Source organism: Rana temporaria, chromosome 3, assembly GCF_905171775.1.
Source record: "Rana temporaria chromosome 3, aRanTem1.1, whole genome shotgun sequence".
Taxonomy (NCBI): Eukaryota; Metazoa; Chordata; class Amphibia; order Anura; family Ranidae; genus Rana; species Rana temporaria.
In genome coordinates this window covers 44,977,135-44,999,503 of record NC_053491.1, presented here as the reverse complement: position 1 = coordinate 44,999,503, position 22,369 = coordinate 44,977,135, and the positions used below count along the sequence as shown (strand labels likewise).

Here is a 22,369-nt window from a genome sequence, read left to right as displayed (position 1 = left end):
AAACTGGAACAGAAGCTAATTTAGCTTTGAAAAATAAAATGTTGAACTATTTACAATTCAGACAAACACTAAATTTACATTATAGCGCCTATTCATTAGGAACAGGGCACTACGCTTGGAATATTCCCAGTTGCAGCGGACTCCAGCACTCTTCTTCCCCAAGCTCTGACATGTGTGTGGTCACATAATATGTGAAGGGGGCAAACGTGCAGAAACCTGGTCAAACAGGTAGAGGAAGCCTGCCGGAGCATGGAATAGGGTAAATGTTTCTCCTTACTCCAGCAATCCTAGACATAACAAGCAATTAACCCTTTCAATCTGTGCTCTGCAAGGGTCAATATTTGTTCAAGGCTGGAGTTCAAAACATGTGTAAATGGCACTTGATAATATCGACTGGGAGGCTACTTTAGCATGCTTGAAGGTGCTTAAAGTGGTACTGAATCAGGACCATTAGGCACTATTTTAGTGGGCATGGAATGCAGACCAGTGCTAACCAAGGGTCATTAATGACAGTGAAGACAAAATTGTAAAAAAAAAAAAAAGCAGAGGTACTGTGGTATGGCAGTGCCTGATGGCATGTGCTTTTGTGCTTTAGCCATTTCCCATTAAAATTAATAACTGATGATGTATTACTACATTCTAGAAGACGGCCATCTGCAATCCACTGGTAGATTGGTGTAGATGGGTTATTTATCCCATCTCTAAAGTACCAGTGTAAGCTAAAATTTAGGGGGTCATTTAGAGGAACTAAAGCAGATATAAAAGATGTTGTACCATCATGATTAGGGATGAGCTTCGTATTCGAGTCGAACTCATGTTCGAGTCGAACATCGTATGTTCGATCGTTCCTCGAATTACGAACGTTTTGGGCCGTTCACGACAAATTCGAGTGGCGTGTCGCGGCCCATAATTCACTGCGGCAGCGCAGTGCATTGCTGGCTGATGATTGGCCAAGCATGCACTATGACCCCCATGCTTGTTCAATCACAGCTTGCAAAAAAAAAATATATATATATATATATATATATATATATATATATATATATTATATTGTGTGTGTGTGTGTGTGTATATATATATATATATATATATATATATATATATATATATATATATATATATATATATATATATATATATATATATTGTATAGTTTAGCTAGATCCGCTCTTCCTAATTTACTGACAGGCAGGTGATTGTGCTAGCTGCAGTATTCTCACGTGGTGTACTGCCTGTGTCCTCTGCAGTGTGCGCCTAAAGCTACATGGTGTGTACTGCCCGTGTCCTCTGCAGTGTGCACCTAAAGCTACGTGGTGTGTGTACTGTCTGTGTCTGTGCTATTTTTCTCAGTGATTTTCATCCATATTGCATGGACCAGACATTACATTAAAGCCGCAAGCAGTTTTAAATTATAGTAAACTCATTTTGTGCAGGGACAGTTCTAAACACGTGCCACTTCAGACTAGACACCCAGCAGGTACGATATTTAAAGGAATTTTTTCCTTTTTTTTTTTTTTCACTTTAAGCATCATTAAAATCACAGCTCCAGAAAAAACAACCTTTTTTTATTTAAATTCTTTATTTATAAACAGGGAAAAAGGGGGTCCATAGGAACCACCGCGTCATTACAAACAACAGTACAGTAAATGGGGTAAACATCAAGGCACCCAGTACAGATTTTCCTTAAATAAAAAAAAGAAAAACACCGAACAATTCAAACAATATAGGGTAATATTAATCATCACAGCGGAGGGGTCGGCTATCCGTCCGTCTTTATGTGGACATGGCTGCGCGTCTCACGGCGCCGCCCTCCCCACTCTTTACATTCCCCTCTATCTGCATGTGTGCCTCAACCCACCCATTCAAAATCAAATGAGTCACCGTGGTCCCACGGGCCCGATCCCCTGACTTTTCAGATTTATAGAGAAAATGAAAGCAGAAAGGGTGAATAGAGGTAGATATAGAGAGCGAGCACTCTCCTAGAAAATACAGGCAAAGAAAAGGAAGATGGAGGAGAGTTGAAAGGGAGGGGGGGATAGGTAGTTATAAGGGGGGGGGGGGAGTGTTGATTACGGACCTCGTCTCTTATTTGCCACCAGGAAGGGCTTTAATGCTGTGTCTCCTCCCGCAACTATTCCAGAGAGCATACCACAGACGAAATCAAGGAGTTCAGGTTGAGGTACTTCCGCCCCTGAGGGCTACCCCTTCATCGGAGTATTTAAAAATATTCCAGATACGCCACGTATCTGTATAGGCCTCCTGTCTGTCCTGACTCGTTAGGATGAGATCTTCCATTTTATTGATTTCGTCTATTCTCTGCAACCACATGGCAACAGTCGGCGGGAGCGTTGACTTCCAAAGTATTGGAATGCAGGCCTTGGCCGCATCCAACAGATGGCGAACAATCGATTTCTTGTACACCCGCGTGGGGGCGTCAGTCGCGTGGAGAAGGAAGAATGCTGGGTCATCAGGGACCTCACGGTCCGTAAACTGTTGCGTTATCCGCCGTACTTCGGTCCAAAAGTTCCGGAGTCGGGGACAGGACCAGAATACGTGTAACAGTGTGCCCTTGTCTTCCATGCAACGCCAACATCTGTCCGATGTCGCAGGGAAGATCTTGTGTAGCAGGTCTGGGGTCCTATACCAGCCGGTTAGGATCTTGTAATTGGTCTCCTGTATTCTGGTGCATATGGAGGATTTATGTGTGTGAGATAGAATTTTTTCCCTTTTCTTGTCGGAGAATGTACAGTTCAGCAATCGTTCCCACTCAGTGAAACACGGGAGACGGTAATCAGTCCTCGGCATAATTACCAGCTCGTGTGCAAGGGACAGTACATGTGGCAGGACCCCTGTGTCTGAGCACCATTCCTCCAGTACCGTGAGAGGTTGACAAAAAAACAACCTTTTTTTAAAACTTTTTTTTCCATTGATACATGTTCCCTGGGGCAAGACCCGGGTTCTCAAACACGTTTTACGACAATAACTTGCATATTAGGCTTTAAAATGAGCACTTTTGAATTTGAACGTTCGAGTCCCATGGACGTCAATGGGGTTCTAAATGTTCGCGCGAACGTTCGGTCCGTTCAAAGGTTCTGGTACAAACTGAACGGGGGACTGTAATTTCCTGGTCGATTTGGCTTAGACCAGTGATGGCGAACGCGTGGCACGCGTGCCGCTCCTGGCACGGCAAGCTGTTTCGGTGGGCACGCCACACGCCATGAAAAATTGAAAAGAACACACTAAAATCCATTTGTCCCCACCGCACCGCAAACTACAACTCCCACAGTTCTCTAGGGCTATTGATGACGTGTCTGAGTGGGAGTGACAAAGAAGAAACTCCCGGGAGTGATGTGCGTGCGTGTGTGCGCACGCACTCTGATCCAATCAAAGAAGCTGTCTCATCCACACCGCACAAATCAGCGGTGACGTGACTGGGAGCACACACGGCTGGAATCAGAGGAGCCTTTCGGCGGGAATAATGAGCTGCTGGAGCAAGGTCAGACACTGGGAGACAGGAGTTAATGTGCAGTGTACGGTACAGTTATCTTGTTAGTCCTAAGCCTGCCCCACTCTCAGATATCAGGTGCTAGCTCAGCAAATAATCAATTGTGCAAAAAGAACAGCCTCATTACTGTCATTGGGAAACATGTGTCATCATTGGTGTTATTCAGCCTCATTATTGGTTTCATTAGGAAACATTGTGCCCCATCATTGTTGTCGTCATTGGTGTCATTGTGCCTCATTATTGGTGTCATTGCCTCATTATTGGTGTCATTGCCTCATTATTGGTGTCATTGTGCCTCATTATTGGTGTCATTAGGGAACATTGTACCTAATTATTGGTGTCATTGTGCCTCATTATTGGTGTCATTGTGCCTCATTATTGGTGTCATTGCCTCATTATTGGTGTCATTGGAAAACATTGTGCTCTCCCATTTTTTGTCATTATTGGTGTCATTGTGCCTCATTATTGGTGTCATTAGGGAACATTGTGCCTCATTATTGGTGTCATTGCCTCATTATTGGTGTCATTGTGCCTCATTATTGGTGTCATTAGGGAACATTGTACCTAATTATTGGTGTCATTGTGCCTCATTATTGGTGTCATTGTGCCTCATTATTGGTGTCATTGCCTCATTATTGGTGTCATTGGAAAACATTGTGCTCTCCCATTTTTTGTCATTATTGGTGTCATTGTGCCTCATTATTGGTGTCATTAGGGAACATTGTGCCTCATTATTGGTGTCATTGCCTCATTATTGGTGTCATTGCCTCATTATTGGTGTCATTGTGCCTCATTATTGGTGTCATTAGGGAACATTGTGCCTCATTATTGGTGTCATTAGGGAACATTGTGCCTCATTATTGGTGTCATTGGAAAACATTGTGCCTCATTATTGGTGTCATTGCATGTGTCAGGTAGGTGAGTGTAATAGTCGGGTAAGTGAGTGTAATGGTCAGGTAAGTGAGTGTAATGGTCAGGTAAGTGAGTGTAATGGTCAGGTAAGTGAGTGTAATGGTCAGGTAAGTGAGTGTAATGGTCAGGTAAGTGAGTGTAATGGTCAGGTAAGTGAGTGTAATGGTCAGGTAAGTGAGTGTAATGGTCAGGTAAGTGAGTGTAATGGTCAGGTAAGTGAGTGTAATGGTCAGGTAAGTGAGTGTTATGGTCAGGTAAGTGAGTGTTATGGTCAGGTAAGTGAGTGTAATGGTCAGGTAAGTGAGTGTTATGGTCAGGTAAGTGAGTGTAATGGTCAGGTAAGTGAGTGTAATGGTCAGGTAAGTGAGTGTAATGGTCAGGTAAGTGTTATGGTCAGGTAAGTGAGTGTAATGGTCAGGTAAGTGAGTGTTATGGTCAGGTAAGTGAGTGTTATGGTCAGGTAAGTGAGTGTTATGGTCAGGTAAGTGAGTGTAATGGTCAGGTAAGTGTTATGGTCAGGTAAGTGAGTGTAATGGTCAGGTAAGTGAGTGTAATGGTCAGGTAAGTGAGTGTAATGGTCAGGTAAGTGAGTGTAATGGTCAGGTAAGTGTTATGGTCAGGTAAGTGAGTGTAATGGTCAGGTAAGTGAGTGTTATGGTCAGGTAAGTGAGTGTTATGGTCAGGTAAGTGAGTGTTATGGTCAGGTAAGTGAGTGTAATGGTCAGGTAAGTGAGTGTAATGGTCAGGTAAGTGTTATGGTCAGGTAAGTGAGTGTTATGGTCAGGTAGGTGAGTGTAATGGTCAGGTAGGTGAGTGTAATGGTCAGGTAAGTGAGTGTAATGGTCAGGTAAGTGAGTGTTATGGTCAGGTAGGTGAGTGTAATGGTCAGGTAGGTGAGTGTAATGGTCAGGTAGGTGAGTGTAATGGTCAGTGTATGTTGCACAATGCATTCCTAATCCCTGCAGTCTGAGCGAATCTGGCAGAATCGTCCATTTCTAGTCCCTTGGGGCTCATTTAGATAAGTCCCAACCTCTGTACAGAGCCGCTGGAAGGTTTAATTCTGTGTTGGCACTTTGCAAGAAATAAATTGCTCTTGTGTCGCGGTTTGGGCACTCGGGCTCAAAAAGGTTCGCCATCACTGGCTTAGACTAACATTTTTGGGATTGTTTATAGGCGTACATTTAAATTGAAATAACTTTTGCTTTTGAAGTGTTTTTTTTTTTTCTATTTATTATTTTGCTAGTTTTGATTTTGTTGCAGTATGCAACTGTCAATTTAAAACTTTGATTTGAGAGCTTTCAGTTTCTGTTGCTCCTTTTTGACCTGCACCAGATTTGTAGCTGTGCTGTAGACAAACTCTCTCAATTTATCACACCGCATGGCAGGCAGGTCTTCTAGAGGTTTTCTAGCTGTCTTCTAGGTGTCCAGTAGGTTACCATAACAGCCAACTGATTTGCATTTGACACTTAATCCAACTTGACAAGTGCGCATGTATTAATTAAATGAATGCAATTCCAGCTAAGGAATCTGTTCTCTGATTTAGCTGCATTGGTGATCTTTATTGCACAGGCAATCCTGTCTCCTATAGACTGACATGCCTTGGCAGTTAAATGCATCCATTAGAAATAGTTATAACTAAGGAAATCTGGAAAATATAAAGGCAATCTTTTTTTCTTTATTGCATTCTGGATTCTTTTTTTTTTTTTTTTTTTAGAAATGGAAACATTTTGAGAAATATTAAACAAATAGAGACACGTGTAAAGTCTATGCAGTAGTTTATCAGTGGCCCCTGCATGCACATTTATACAGATTTACCACTCAAGATGAAATAGAATTTCACACCAAACATATGCATAATTAAGTAGTGATAGATTTAGGTTTTATTCTGTCCGATAATCTGCCGCATTTTAAAGGCAATGCTAAAACAGGAGCAGTGCAACATAATTGAATAAATATATTTAATCCAATAGTGAAGCACTTCCTCTACACCTTATTAATAGTAGTTAAATAGTGATCATTTATAAATTCTATAAACTTTTTTTGTGACAACTCCATTATAATACGGTTAAATCAATATTGATCACATAAGCTAAATACAAATGAGGAAAAATGTGATCCACATACTAATAAAGTCCCATCCAGTCTTGAACAATGTTCAAATCCCAAAGTCCAAAAAACATAGTGAGGGGGAAAAAAAGTATTGACCCGCTGCTGATTTTGTATGTTTGCTCTCTGACAAAGAAATGATCAATCTATATATTGCAGTGGTTGCTCATTATGGCAGCTGAAATTCTAGCTGTCAATTTTCAGGTTGAAAAAAATAGTCCTACAAACCTTCCCTTTGCCAATGTTTACACAAACCATTGCTATGTGTTTTGCTTTTAAACGGCTCGCTGGTGCATAATTGGCAAACAGAACTGTCCACAGAGACTGTTTCCCTCTTGGGCACCACCATCTTGTATTTTCTCCAGTGTAAAGAAGGTGAAGCCTTCACAACAGGTGCCTCTGTCTTTTCTATGACGAGCATAAATTACAGATATGTATATACATCAGCTGCTAGTGGTTAGTGATACAGATGAGCTTGGTCGTTGACTGAAGTATGAACGTACCACTATGTTTAAATATTGGCAAATTGAAAGGTTTCCTTTTTATTATGGGTAAAGAAAAAAAATTGCATATGCATGAGAAGCTATAAGTTTATTTTGTGTATACCCAAGCCTCATTGTTTAAGATATTTTAAAGTGATACTAAAGTTTTGTGTGTTTTGTTAAAAATAACAAATATGTTACACTTGCCTGCTCTGTGCAGTGGTTTTGCACAGAGCAGCCCAGATCCTCCTTTTCTTGGAACCCTCTTTGGTGCTTCTGGCCCCTCCCTCCTGTTGAGTGCCCCACAGCAAGCAGCATCCTATGGGGATAGCCGAGCCACGGCTCCCTGCGTCCATTCAGATACAGAGCTGCATCCCAGACCTGCCCCCTTTCTTTCCTCATTGGCTGACTGACTTTGACAGCAACAGGAGCCAATGAGGAGGGAAGTCCCAGGCAGCTCAGATGCTCCTGCAACAATGCTGGATCTAGATGAGGCTCAGGTAAGTATTAGAGGGGCTGAGAGGGGGCTGCTGCACAAAGAAGGCTTTTTATCTTAATGCATAGAATGCGTTGGGATAAAAAAACCTTCTGCCTTTACAACCACTTTAAGAATTTTTATTCATGAAGAATTTGTATTGATCTTGAGAAGTGCTGCAGAAATCGTACAATTATTAAATTCACTTAAAAAAATAGATGCAGTTGGACACCAACATCATTAGCATCAAAAAGTTCCTTGCTAAACTCATATTGTATTATAATGTTTTGAGCTTTTTTGTTGGTATAATAATTCCATGGCAGTCAAATTTATAAATTCATATTGTTATGATTCTTATTTCTGTCTAGATTTTTGGAGACTATTATCATTTTCAACATCGGGCTGTGATGAAAAGATCCCTGTTACCTCATAGAGCCAGACACTTTCTGCTAGACAGAGAACCTCAGGTAAGCCTGCCTCCTTGTCTTTCCTAACACAACCCTGTAATTTGAAACATTCAGCTTTTTATGGCTGGAAAGTATAAAAATTGTGAAACTTGTTTTTTATCGTGAAGTCCCCAATTTACCAATCTTTGTTTAAATCTTCGTTCTGTATTACCTGTAGTTATCAAATCCATTTAGATTTTTTTGAGATTAAGGGTGCTAATTCAGGGTTTTCTTGTGGTTATTCAACCTAAATTACTCCTTCCATTCTTCCATGGTTGGTAAGTAGCTGATTGCTAGTTGTGTAGCACTGGATATACGGCTATTGCATTCACTCTGGTTGGTTGTTCAGAAACCTACTACGCAACTTTGCAAAGGGTTGAATATCTACATTGTAGCAAAGCTAACTTTAAATGCATTTGTGGATTGAAAACATTGTAAATAAGTGTATCCTAGCCCTGATGGACTTTAAATACTTTGAATTTAATATAATATAGGTGGAGGATGTTGGATTAGGAAAATTTGATGAGGTGGAATATCAAAGTTGCAGATGAGGCTGAAAAGTGCACAGCCCAGGAGTTTTTGTCTGAAGCTGCCAGTTACACCATTTCTTATTTTAGTTTTGCTATTAAATTCAATTTAAATTATTTTTTTGCTGTTGTCAAAAAGTTTGGTCAATGTCTTGGTGAAACTTGATATGGTGAAAGCCAGAATTCTCACACACTAACTTCTGGAGCAGATAATTGAAATATAGTAGACCTATTGTCTATGACGGTAATCATATTTCTTCTATATTTATACACCATGAAATGTAAATCCTGATCGGTTGTTATGAGAGGTGACATACTTTTTCTCTAAGCTTTCTTGCTCTTATCATTCAAGCCTATTAAATGCAAAAGAAATGCTTTATGATCATGAAAGCCTCTTCCATTACTATGAAGTAGTTTTTTATTGGAAGATGACAAGTAAGATGACAATTAAGTGGCAGTAGGCCTAGATTTCCTACAGTATCTATTAATACCTATATACAGCCCTTTATGCAGTGTACACAACAAGAACAGCAATAGCAAGTGAACCAAAAAAAATGTGTCCTTTTTGTATTGGAGACGTAATAAGGAATCTTTTGTTGTAACTAGGCTAAATACTTTACAGTAACAGAGGTTATTCTAGCTCTCTGTGAACTAGCTGTAGAACGTTCATTACCTGCACAAAATAGCAAATATGGGTTTCAGATGAGTATAAAGATTTCGTAGCGGTTGGGTAATTTTCCAGTGAACAGCTCACATTTTTTTGTGTATTGTCCACTGGAGACCAGTTCAAAGAGTTTAATGTGTTGGGTCATTTTCCATTGAATTGCTAACATTTCCTGTGAATTGCCCACTCGCTCAACTTTTATTTATTTATTTTCATTTTATAAAAATGAAAGGATAAAGTTACAAGATATCATGACAAGAAAATATAAAGACGTAGCCATACATTCGCATGAATTGTTAGTGAGTCGGCCCTCAATGACAGGGTTAAGCAATACAAAAAACATTTTTTTGTACATCTGTGTGTAAAGCATAGGTGCTCATGAGATACGTGGAGATTTTCATAAACCAACTATCTAGTGAAAGTAGGTGAGAATACAAGTATGAAGGCACACAAAACTCAGCTTAGACCATCAAATGTAAAAAAAAGACCATGGGTGCAATCTCACTTGATAGTGCTAACCGCTAATTGAACATATACAGAGCAGCTGAGGTTTTCACAAATTTAAATCCTAGTACAATTGTTCTCAATGTTTCAACATGCATTGAGAACCTCCATAGGAAACTAAGCCATTGGTCAGCAGTGTATGCTCTATAACCATTTGGGGGCTATTAAAAAACATGGTATTGAATAAAATCAATTTAGGCAAGATAAATAGGGTGATAAACTAATTGCTAATGGTCACGTTGAATAATAAAAAGGCAATGAATATGTATTTATTTATTTATTTTTTGAGAACTTTGTTTATCGTTTTATTAGAAATTAAAAAGACAAAGGAAACATATAACAGAAACCGGTACAGTATGTGGGGAGTTTCTCTTATTTAGAGGGTATATGTCCCCTGTTGCCATTAGCCTGTTGCCTATGGCAGGCTCAGGGTTTCAACCGCCAACTACGTAGTGGCTAACGGGGCAGGCTGCCAAACAGAGCCAACCCCCTGCCCCATATTGGCCATGGCAAATAAGTGGGTCTGGGTTGACTCCGACGCTGCCCAGCCCGAGTCGCACACTGGGAGAGGTGGGTAACCAGGACCTCCAACTGACCTCCTCCAGTATTTTGCTCAGGCCCAAGCCACATCCGAGCTCCTCCTGAACTCCAGTGGGGAGGCAGAACACTACCACTACCCACTTGGTAGCCCACTTTCTCTCAGGGAAACTTTTGTAGTCCTTATCAGCCATAATAAACTAAGGACACGCTATCCAGGTCCCAATGCAATATTAACATTTAGATTAGAGAGGGGAAAAAAGAAAAGAGACTAAAGAGGAGAAAAGGGAAAGAGTGAGAGTAGATGGAGAGATAGAGGAGAGGAATCGGGATCATACCTATAAGTCTCCTGCACTCGCACCAGGCTCCTACCCATTGGGCATCTGCGTCCTTCATCAAAACGGGGATATACAATGTTCTTTGTCAATGCTCAGGTTTAGGGGGAATACATTCCTCTACTACTGAGGTCCTTCGCGGTGGCCAAGAGCTGACTCCGCTAGTTTTAATAGTGCCATATCCAGGCTTGAGGAAACCTGGGTGGGACCAGAAAAATTGTCTATCCACAAGGACCACGTGGTAGCAAGCTTATCTCTGGTGCCCTTACACGAAGCAATCCAATCCACTGCCTCTCTGATCTCATTCACTCTGCCTACCCGCTCTTCCCTGCTCGGAACCTGTGCTTTCTTCCAGTAAATAGGAAGTAGTTTATTGGCTGCATTCAACAAGTGGGTTAGCACACTCCTTTTTATAGCGATTTATTGGCATGAGAGGATGTGTAGGAGGAAAAAGTGGACTAGGGAGAGGGGAATGTCTAACCCCAGAATTTCTTTAACATGTTGTTTAACATCCTTTTCAGAAAGGTACGATCAGTGGGCAGTCCCACCATAGGTGTAGTAATGTTCCTTGGCCTCCACAGCCCCACCAACTTAATTTAGAGTTGGTAGGGTATATCCGTGCCAGGTCAGTAGGCACCCTGTACCAGCGTGACAGTATCTTGTAGTTGGTCTCCTGCATTTTAGAGTCTACCGAGCTTGAATTGGTAAGCAGGTATAAGTGTGTCAGCTGAGGCCTAGTAAATTCCAGGCCGAAGTCTCTCTCCCAGGAATGGATACATATGGGCTCGGAGGCCGAGGATGAGGACTCCAGTAGTTGGTAAAGTTCTGAGACCATTTGTAGGATTGGTTCTTCTGCTATGAATAAGCCTTCAAAGTGTGTATGTGATGTATGGTCTCTTATGGAGCTGCCGTGTACCCCGTAAAAGTGGTGCAGTTGTCGTCTGTGCCTCCAGAAGTTCATTTGAGGTCTCCTGGGTCTAGCCGACAGGGACTCAAAGGGTGTCAGTTTGCCATTCCGCAATAATTTCCCACAGCTAACATTCCTGTTTTTCCCCCAAGATCCAAAAAAAGTCATGGGTTCCCCTGGGGGGGGGGGACCCAGAGGAATCCACCCAATGGCGCCAGTGGGGACACAGAGGGGCCAGGTTCAGTATCCGGTGGACACGGTTTAAAATCTTAAGTGCTTGGGTCGCCAAGGGGAAAGAATCATCTGACAACCCTCTGTGTTCGTGCAAGAGCCACGAGGCTTGGGATAGATTTCTTCCAGCCTTGTATTTCTCCATAGAGACCCATAGTTTAGACTGGGCGTGGAAGCACCAGTTCAGAATCCTTTGAAGCACTATAGCTTGGTGGTACCGTATGTCTGAAATTCCCAAATCACTGAGCATTTTGGGCTTTTCAGTACTTTCAGAGCTATATACGGTTTCCGTGAGTTGCATATGAAACTCGTAAACATGCTGGACAGTTGGGTAAAAAATATTCTGGGCAGGGGGATAGGGAGAATCTGCATATAAAACAGTATCCTAGGGAGTACATCCATTTTTATGATATTTACCCTCCCTAGCCAAGTGAAGGCGATCTTCGTCCAGTGTAATATGTCTTGTCTGACTGCAGTCACTAACCAAGGGTAGTTGTGTACAGTGTGTCAAGGTAGTCTGTTAACTGAATGCCTAGGTATTGCAGGGAGGTCAAGGCCCATGTAAAGGGGAATGCGCTTCGTTGACTATTGGTCATGGCAGAGGATAAATGGATAGGCAGAATTTCGGATGTTGTGAAATAAATTTTAATGTTCGAGAGTGTCCCGAAATGCTGAAGTTCTCTCATCAGGACTGGCAACGAGATCACTGGGTTCATTAAATTTGAATAGGACATTGTCAGCATTAGCTGAGAGTTTATGTTCTGTCAGGCCTGTGATGTCTGTATTCATTCTCACTTTACGCAGCAAGGGCTAGTGTGAAGAAGAGAGGCGAGCGGGGACACCCTTGTCTTGTGCCGTTCCTGATCGAGAACCTAGATGAGAAATTACAGTTGATTTTAACTTGAGAACTGGGTTCTGATAAGAGGGCTAGTATGCAGTCAAGCATGTTCGAACCTAAACCCCAAGGTGTCTAGGACTGCATGGGGATAGGACCAGTCAATGCGGTCAAACGCTTTCTCTGTGTCTGTGGACAGTATCAAATAAGAAGTTGGCTCCTGCCTCAAAGGATATGTATTAAACAGAAAGGGTTACTGCCATGAGCGGCGAGAATGCAGTTTCCAAACAGGCATTCTAAGATGAAAAGTCAAGGAGGGGATGGCCTCATTGGTGGCATATCAACTATAGGCCCATAGGACCAGAAATTGAAATGGAGAAAGGGAAGGTATGGGGTAGGGGGAACTTTGAGTTTCACTTGCCAACTAGTTTTATAAACAAAAATAGATTGCAATGATCGGAATACTTATTACTCTATGTATAGCATGCTAGCGATAGGTGGAGGGGGTAGCATCTTTATGATCAGAAGAATGTTGGCGATTGGGCTTATCTTTTGAGACAACTTTGCGGAGAACATTTGAGGAAAATTAGCAATATTGAGTGTACACAGGCAGCTGGCCTATTATTATGCTGTGAATGATTTATGCACACATACCGGTATATATTTTTTTATTCCCAGATATTATCTGGTTATATGCCAGCAGTTGTTCCATAAAATAAATCTCCGATTACAATAGTATTGTATTTCACAGCAGAAGCATGAACGCTCTTGTAAAACCAGAGAGCTCTTGTGGGAACTTGGAAGATGTGTGGAACATTGCCACACAGATGGCGTGAGCCTGCCTGACATGTGTAATGATCTGTTTCAAGGATATTGGGAATGCTCTTATTTACACTCACCCACGCTTCCATTTCATCATAATCCATGGAGAAGATTCTGGCTCCATCACATTAACTCAGCTGTCACTTTTCCTCTCTGCGAGAGGTCAGACACATTGATTCAGTTTATTTTCCGTAATATGTTTCTGCTCTGAATCCTTTCCACCCCCTTGTTCTCCAGTCATGCAGTCACTCACAGAGACTCGTGCCCCCTTAGCTTAAATCCTGGCTGGATTGTGAACCAAACGCACCGACTCGTCAGACGAATCTTGGTAAAGCATCTGTCTTTGTTTATTTGTAGATGCACGTGCGCTGTAAGGATCTTTTCCATTAGACTGCCAATTTGTGCTTGCTGACCTCTTCTAAGAGGTCTTTATTCATCTATTTATATATACACATTTTTTCCTTGGCCGCCAAAGCATCGTAACGGTTATGTGCAATTTTCCTGATTAAAGCAGACAATTTCTCTCCGTTCTTGCTAAGTGGGAAGATTTTGCTTTCAATAGCTGTTGGCTTTTTTTTTTTTTTCCTTCCCTTCCTTTCCTCTTCATTGCTCGCATCAAGCGGTTTATAAGGAATCGGTCCATATAAAGTAATGGGAGATGGTTTTTAATCTTTGTAACATTCTGTCCTGCTGGGAGTAGATAAACTGTAATCGCTTTCCTATTTAACCCTTCATTACGTTTTACCTAATGGCAAAGGCTACATCTTGGATCAATTTTTTTTTTTATCAGCCCATCGATGTAATTGACTTTCTTAGAAAAAATGCAATCGCCCTAAAGTAAAGGTCTTTATTGATTAAACCGTTGTAGTATGTTTAACTGAACGCGTATGTGTTTAATCCGGGAGATGCAGTCCCACGGATACTTATGTTTTTATATATGATATCGTAATTGCTGTAGTAATGGCTGCTCGGAAGTAGAGCTTGCATTACAAGAACATTTCTAAATCCTCAGAGTATTTAACTGGCTGGGAAATTAGTCAGAAAAGAGTGTGTCTTGATTTTGCCAGCGCTCTGCACAATGGGTAGAGACATGTAAAGCACTACCAGCATGACATGATGCTACTTGTGTAAACTAGAGTGCAGTCTTGTTTGCAGAGGTCCTCAGTAATTGCTAATCTTGCAACTCTTGAGTATTCCTTGGGGCTGAATTTTGAGTGCTGAGGATAGTTGGAGGGGGGACGTCTGCCTTTTTTTTTTTTTTTTTTTTTGCAGGTGTTCTCTTTCTGCTTTTGTATGCCTTGATCATTTATACAAGAGATGATCTGGATAATCAGAACGGTGTGCTGCTGCATCTCTAGGCAACAAGTAAATTCATTCAGTGAACTGCTGAGAAATCCAGGAAACATTGCCTCTATACTAAACACAGATAAACCTCAGCTTACCTTATTTTTGTGATAGATGAACAGCTAAATATCCAATTTGACTGCACTCTTGATCTGATGGACACGCAAAATGTAAAATTATAACCTCAGGTTTTACCTCAGGTTTTACAGGGAACATAGCCTTATTGTTCAGCGCTCGTGTTCCATCAAGTCTTAGTTGTAGTGTACCAGTCAACCAGTTGGCAACAATATTTTGATCCTAGAACATGTTGGATTGTGGAAAAAAATTTTTTCCCCCAAATAAGCTTCAAACCTTTATTCTGATCCTGAAGCTGTTTGGAAGATGAGTTATATAGCCCAGGTGTCAGAGTACATGCCTCCTTGCCTTCCTTCTGACCCTGTATCGGCCAGTGTGCACTTCTGGATACATTGGAACAGAATTGACATGTATTTTGAATGAGCTTTCTGTCTCTAACAAAGCTGCAGAATTTGCTGGATAGCAATTGGTCCTCCATCCGGCTGATCTCATTTACTTTGTTTAGCCACATCACAATGGTCGGCGGCTGAGGGGACTTCCAGAGGAGAGGCACACAAGCCTTGGCGGCATCCAGCAAATGGCGCACCACTGACTTCTTATACACCCTGGGGGATAGGTCGTTTGCGTGCAATAGAAAGTAAGCTGGGTCGTCTGGTGCCACACTTCCCGTAAACTGTTGGGTGATTCGGCGTACCTCCCCCCAGAAGCCCCTGATCCGCGGACATGACCAAAATATGTGCAGCAGAGTGCAGATGGTCTAATTTTCATCCAGTAATGGACTCTCCGAGTCTCCTGGAAAAAATGATCTACTGGAAATCCAGACACTTATGGGATCATGTGGACTGTTTGGAACTACTTCACCACTCCTCAAACTTCATTACGTATTTTGACTGACCGGCCCTTCTCTCTGACTTTTGATCGCGTTATAAGCTGAGGATGGTGTTGGGCTCCATTTCTGGTCTCTTCCATATTCCCTGTAATCTCCATTTTCCTCCCCACCCCTTTCTCCCCTCTACTTCCCCTCTCAATAACTTTCCATCACCTTCTCCTCTTCCCTTCTATCTCTTCCTCTTTTTTTTTTTTTTACTACTCTTCTGCTCTATTTCTTCATATCCATACCTACAAGATGAGCATTCTATAATGGATTGCAACTAGACTAGGTCTTCTACCTAAATATGTGACCCCCACGTAGACCTACATACTTCAATATTGTCTTTATTACGGCAGTGTGGGATCTCCTTTATCAAAACTTAAGAGGGTTGCTATATCCCTTATTTTGTCCGGAGTGTCTTAGAAATGTTGGTTACTTGGGTCACTGAATACCCTGAACTATATGTTCTTTTGTATGGATATGTCCTACTCTCATCTCTGTGGTTTTAAAAAAATGTCAATAATAGATTTAACATCATTTTCATCAAGTGCATTATGTTACACCATGCTGCAAATTTCTTCGGTCCCAAGTAAACTGGACCCTCTATTTTCCTTATAACACCTTATACGTTCCAGGAGTCTCAACTTTTCCATCATAAAATATTGTAATGAGTTATTTATTATGCACCTTCTAGTTCCAGTCTACTGAGTTTATTGATCATTTAGCAAGAAATTGGTCCTAATATTGGTACTGGTCCTACCACTGTCCCTTGGAAAAATTGTTTCCTGGTAGATTTAGAGAATATTTACAAAAAACAATATCAGGCAAGATGCTGTATTCCTGATGACAGCCAAATCTCATTATGGTTATAAATAAATGGGTTCAACATCACTGAAAGTGGCTAGCAGTTGGGCAGCTTCTGCTATGGCTTTACACAGAGGTACTTGTTTTTTTAACACTATTTGACAACTGAATCGCCTAAGATGATCTGTAGAAATTTTTATTTTATTGTTCTGGATTATAAATGAGCACAGGTGGGAGAGACTGGCCCTAGCTGCTCATAATTTCATAGCAAGTGCATGCTGCTAGCTAGTATGTTTAGGTTATAAAGTCTATTTTATTGTATGTTGGAAGCAGCTAGTATTCCAGTTGATTAGATGAAAATAGGATATGGAGGGTAGGATATGGAGGGCTAAACATTAGTTTGTAGTAGTCTCATCCCCAGAGAGATTCTTTAATTTAACACATTTTTTTAAAGGTGCCTTTTTTTACACTTTTTTTTTTTTATTATTATTTCAAATTACTGTGTAATTGTGTATGAATTTCAGATCACATTGCAGTAATTGGATTAATGCTTTTGTTCAGTCTAGTGACTGAATTTGTTGCATGCTGAATGTGGTGAAGGCTAGAGATGATTTTTTTTTGTGTGTGTTACAAATGCTACAAACCTCTTTTGCATTCAGCTGTGCGTATATCATTTAAATTTTAGTTAAGTCTTGGATATTTTTGCATAGCTGCATTGGTCCAGCTCAATGTAGGTATGCATGTGCCATAGCTGGCCTATCCCGATGAAAGCTGGAAATCACCATAGTAGGTAACACTACTGCAGTGATCGTCGCTAGCTTTTGGGTCCAGAGCCGAGTGGTTGTCCTGCTGTATAGCAACCACAGGAGGTTGGTTACTTGCTCCGCACAGTCACCATTGAGAACCCCCTGCATTTTTCCAATAAATTGGATGCAGTGGAGATCATGATGTCACCATCCCACCTCTCCACCCTTTTCCAGTCAGAACACTTTTTTGTATTTATTGACAGAATGCAAAGCGGTTTCTGAATGGCATCCGTGCTAAACCAGGGACCTCCTGTGTTCGCTAAGGGCTTTGAAGCTACAGCGGTCACTGTAGTAGCCGTACCTACTACAGTGATCTCCAGCTTCCACAAGGATCATACAGGTATGGCAAATTGCATAGTTACATTGGTCCAAGTATCCATACCTAAACTTCAGCTTTAAATTTGATTTAAAGCCAAAACTTTTTTCATTTTGGATAGAGTAGGTAATGGTTATATGTCCTGTCAGTTTTTTCTGTTTTTCTTTTTTTTTTTTCGGCCAATGGGCATCTGTGTCCCATTGGGGAGGTTTAATTTCACTTTTTTTTTATAGCCCAAACAGGGTTACCACTGGAAGATTCCCCCCCCCTTTTTTTTTTATTCTGGTGACAAATAAAAAATAAAATAAAAAAAATGAAGAAGTTGTTTTCCTGAACACGGGTACCTTTTACAGCAGTGGTCATCAACCCTGTCCTCAGGGCCCACTAACAGGCCAGGTATTATGTATTACCTTGGGGAGATGCAGACTAGAATACTGCAATCACTGAGCAGCAAATGATATCACCTGTGATGTATTTCAGTTATCTTGCAAACCTGGCCTGTTAGGGCTCTTTCACACGGAGCGGACCGTTTCTGGGTCCGCTCCGTGTGTCCGCCAAAGCTCAGCGGGTTTCCCCGCTGAGCTGTCGGCGGATAGGGCGGTCCCCGCACACAGTGCAGGGACTGCCCTGTCTCTGCTCCGCTGTCCCCTATGGGGGATCGGATGCAGACGGACCGTCTGTCCGTCTGCATCCGATCCGTTCCGCCGAAAAGCGGATCCCGACAGACGCGAGCGGATGCTCCATCCGCTAACGGACGCGATCCCATAGGGATTCATTACAAGTCCGTTAACGGACTTGTAATGAGCGGACGAACGGTCCGCTAGTGTGAAAGGACCCTTAGTGAGCCCTAAGGACAGGGGTTGATGACCACTGCTTTACAGTAACTGTCCTTATTCACATAACTTTGTGAATAAGTATATGTGATTATGGCAAAGAATGTGGTTTTCCGTTCTTTCAAGAACTAATTACCCCAATATTACACACTGCTTTATTTTATACTATATGAATGTGAAGGAAATGCCTGAAGCTGTAGGATGTGTTACAAGTGGCCATATTTATTAATGTATTTTTAAATTGTGTGGGTCATAGTAGTTCTGTGAAGTTTTTCTTTGTTTTAAATAATACGGCGGCAGATAAAAGACAGTCTCAGTGGGAATTTGATTCTTGACCATTTCCTCTTGTGATCAGATGGAAATGGGGAAGTTATCTAGTAATGTGCCATCCTCCCAGATGCCATTCTTTCTCCAGGCATGTTGTGGTTTAGCTCTGCAGATTGCTTCTGATGTTGGGATAATTCTAGTCCTTTTCTCTTCACACAACAGGCATTCAGCAAAGTATGCAGTATTGTAGATCAAAGAAAATGTTCACAACGGTCCTTTGTGCCTCCTTTTCGTTACATGTTCCAATCCAAGACAAATGAAAATCTATGAACTTCAAGCTGATAAAAGTGCTGGTGGTAGCATCCCTGCCACGGGGATCAGTGACAAGTTCTAAGACGGCAAGGTTTAAATGTGCTCCAACATGTACTACATAATAATAACTAGCAATACTTGTGCAATATTGGTACACTTGAAGAAGAAAGGAGTATTCTTTGCCCTGCAGTGTTGGTATGATATCCTGTATAGCTGTCTTATTCATCTTCTACTCCCATCTTATAGCGGGCTTCTATCAAGTAAAAAAGCAGGGCTTGGATAAGTCGAAAATGTGGTAGTAGCATTAAGTAAATCGGGACTTTCTAAATTGGGTGCATGCCAACGTCTGTGTTCAGATTTCTGAAGAACAGCAAGTCCTTATACCACCATTGTGGATGAAGAATGGAACGTTTATAGACTATGAGCCTTGAATATCTAAAGGAAATATTATTTACTACACCAGTAGGAGATTATCTCCTTGTAATAATGGGCAGAAGAACAAAAATTTCTTCAGGAAACTTGGTGCATAAAGTCAATATGGCCTGCTCTGACCTTGGGCACCAACATACGTTGGCTGAAGCTCCATAATCAAACCACACATCAATGGTTGCTATCTTGAAGGAAAGTTTCATACTGAGATATTAGGTTTTTAGTGCAGCAGATGCATAAATATCTCCAACCCACATGGCAGATGTTCTCCTTTAAAAATGTTGATTTCTGTAAACCAAGTAGCAGCACTAGCACAAAGCTGACATAATAAGCTGTAGGCACATACCTTGAAGAACATTTATGCTCTATTTCCAAATGTCATGCCACATAAATGTACATATGGTTCCACCAAGGTTGAGTGCAATGACGGCGTACCGCACACCCCCCCCCCCCCCTCAAAAAAAAACATGCCCTGAACATGTTTTACTCACAGCGGGACATAATCATGGGGAACCTGCGTTGGGTGAAACATTCTGGGGGAATGCCTTTGAGTGGAAAGTGAGCAGTGTGCTTGCATTGCAATAAACCTTGGCTGGAGTTTGAATGACTATGATATGTGGCCCACTATTAGGATGGTGGAATACAGTAGTACAAGAACGGAGTCCAGAGCCTTGGCACCTGGCTGCTTGCAGAGATTCAAAAATGATACAGACTGGCCTGTGAGTGGTGAAGGAGGTTGAGCTTGTCGAACAATCATGAAATAAGATGCAATAAATGAGACTGCGAACACTATTGGTTTGTCTCTATGGACCCTCCCACCCATTCCATAATGCAATGTGGGTGCCCTAAAGTTCCAATACGGGCTAAAACAATTTTTTTTTTACCATCCCTCCCTTTCACCTACCTATAGCCCAGTGTTTCTCAATTCCAGTCCTCAGGCCCCCCCAACAGGTCAGGTTTTCAGGATTTCCCTCAGATGAAAAGGCTGTGGTGATTACTAAGGCAGTGAAACTGATCAAATCACCTGTGCAAAATAATGGAAATCCTGAAAACCTGACCTGTTGGGGGGGCCTGAGGACTGGAATTGAGAAACACTGCTATAGCCCATGCTTCTAGCCATTTTTCCTCTTACCTTGTAAAGCTAGGAATACTCGCCTATGTCTTCCCTCCAGGTCTAAAGCTGCCACTGGTTCTGGGCAGGTGGGTGTCATTGTAATAATAAACCTTTGGCTGGAATAGAACAGCGTGTGGCCCGTTATTTGGATAGCATTTCATGATGGTGTTAATTTTATTTGCTGTGGACGTTTTTTTTTCTTCTGTGCGTGTATATGAATGAGGGTTCTTCAAGAAGTTTCTGCACTCTTTCTTTTTTTTTTTATATATTTAATGGAGTCAAAGTGCCGAGAAGTGTGTGTGTGTGTGTGTGTGTGTGTGTGTGTGTATATATATATATATATATACACAAATATATATAATTATACACACACACAAAAAAAAACTGTTCTATACACTGTTTAAAAGATTTCCAGACAGCAAATATCTGTAGTTTTTCTCTTAAATGTAGAGCGCACAAAACATTTTACAATACATTAAATTAATGATGTTCTACATATAAAATGTAATCGAGCTCATTGAGTGCTTTAAACTGCATAAAACTGCCATCAGTTTTCACTGTACCTGGGCTAAGTGGCTCTTAAAATGCGTTGAATCCCACATTTTTCTTGCATCCAGGATGCCGGATGGTGTGTTGATGACAACGTGTAGTGCGACAACTCAGAATTATTATTTCCTTCTGCTACCAGTGCATCCAGCCAGATGCAATTATTTCATACATTGATGTAGCCCCTGTGACTGTATTCTGTGCTATACAGAATAGCGGTAGCTCTCAGCGCTTGTATGGAAATTGTGCTATAAGGAATATTCCTTGTGGCCCGTGGCATCCAATTTGCTACTAACGAGATTTCCAATTGATTGCTACGAGCTACAGGATTTTTTTTCTGTTGGCATACTTTTCATACTTCACTGGTTCCAGAAAATTAGAGATGTGTGATGGCACAGTAATGAATCACCGACTCTTGTCTAGTGGGGGGAGAGCATCTTCTTTACCACTTAAGTATGCACAAAAAATGTATACACAGGGATGTTGGTGCCCAAGGTCAGAGCAGGCCAATGTCCAAAAATGTAAAATGTGTTATGAGGATTGTGAGAACAAACGAATAATAAACATACGGTAGTGATTCAGTTGAGACATAAGATTTGAGAGCTGCCTGTAGCTCACAGAATAAGCAAGCTATAGGCTATAGGGGTTAATTGCAGAGATCCCTGAAAAGGCGAGGCTGATCATGCCCAAGGTCTTTTATATTTACTACTCTTATATCCTAAATATGTGCAGATGTGTTATAAAAACACAGTTGTCCTGTATTGGCCGTGATTTTGATAGATTACACCGCTGCACATCTGCATTCTATAAGTAGTGATAGGAGGGTCTTTAACCACTTCAGCCCCGAGCCTGTTTTTTCAGACTCTGTGTTTACAAGTTGAAAACCATTTTTTTTTTTGCTAGAAAATTACTTGGAACCCCCAAACATTATATATATTTTTTTTCTAACACCCTAGAGAATAAAATGGCGGTCATTACAATACTTTGTCACACCTTATTTGTGCAGCGGTCTTACAAGTATACTTTTTTTTTTGAAAAAAAATCCACTTTTTTAATTAAAAAAATAAGACAACAGTAAAGTTAGCCCAATTTTTTCTTATATTGTGAAAGATAATGTTACGCTGAGTAAATTGATACCCAACATGTTACGCTTCAAAATTGCGCCTGCTCGTGGAATGACATCAAACCTTTAACCTTAAATCTTCATAGGCAAAGTTTAAAAATTCCACAGGTTGCATGTTTTAAGTTACAGAGGAGGTCTTGCACTAGAATTATTGCTCTCGCTCTAACTATCATGGCGATACCTCGCATGTGTGGTTGGAACACAGTTTTCATATGCGGGTGCTGCTCACGTATGCGTTCAC

At 41.2% G+C, this 22,369-nt stretch overlaps 1 protein-coding gene across 1 annotated transcript in view; it reads left to right on the top strand.

The window, feature by feature from the left end:
- The window catches only part of FURIN (furin, paired basic amino acid cleaving enzyme), a 362,179-nt gene that overhangs the window by 187,561 nt on the left and 152,249 nt on the right, over positions 1 to 22,369 (top strand). The window contains exon 3 of the mRNA XM_040342487.1: positions 7,849 to 7,947. Coding sequence (XP_040198421.1) covers positions 7,849 to 7,947 — 99 coding nt within the window. The remainder of the gene's footprint in view (positions 1 to 7,848; positions 7,948 to 22,369) is intronic.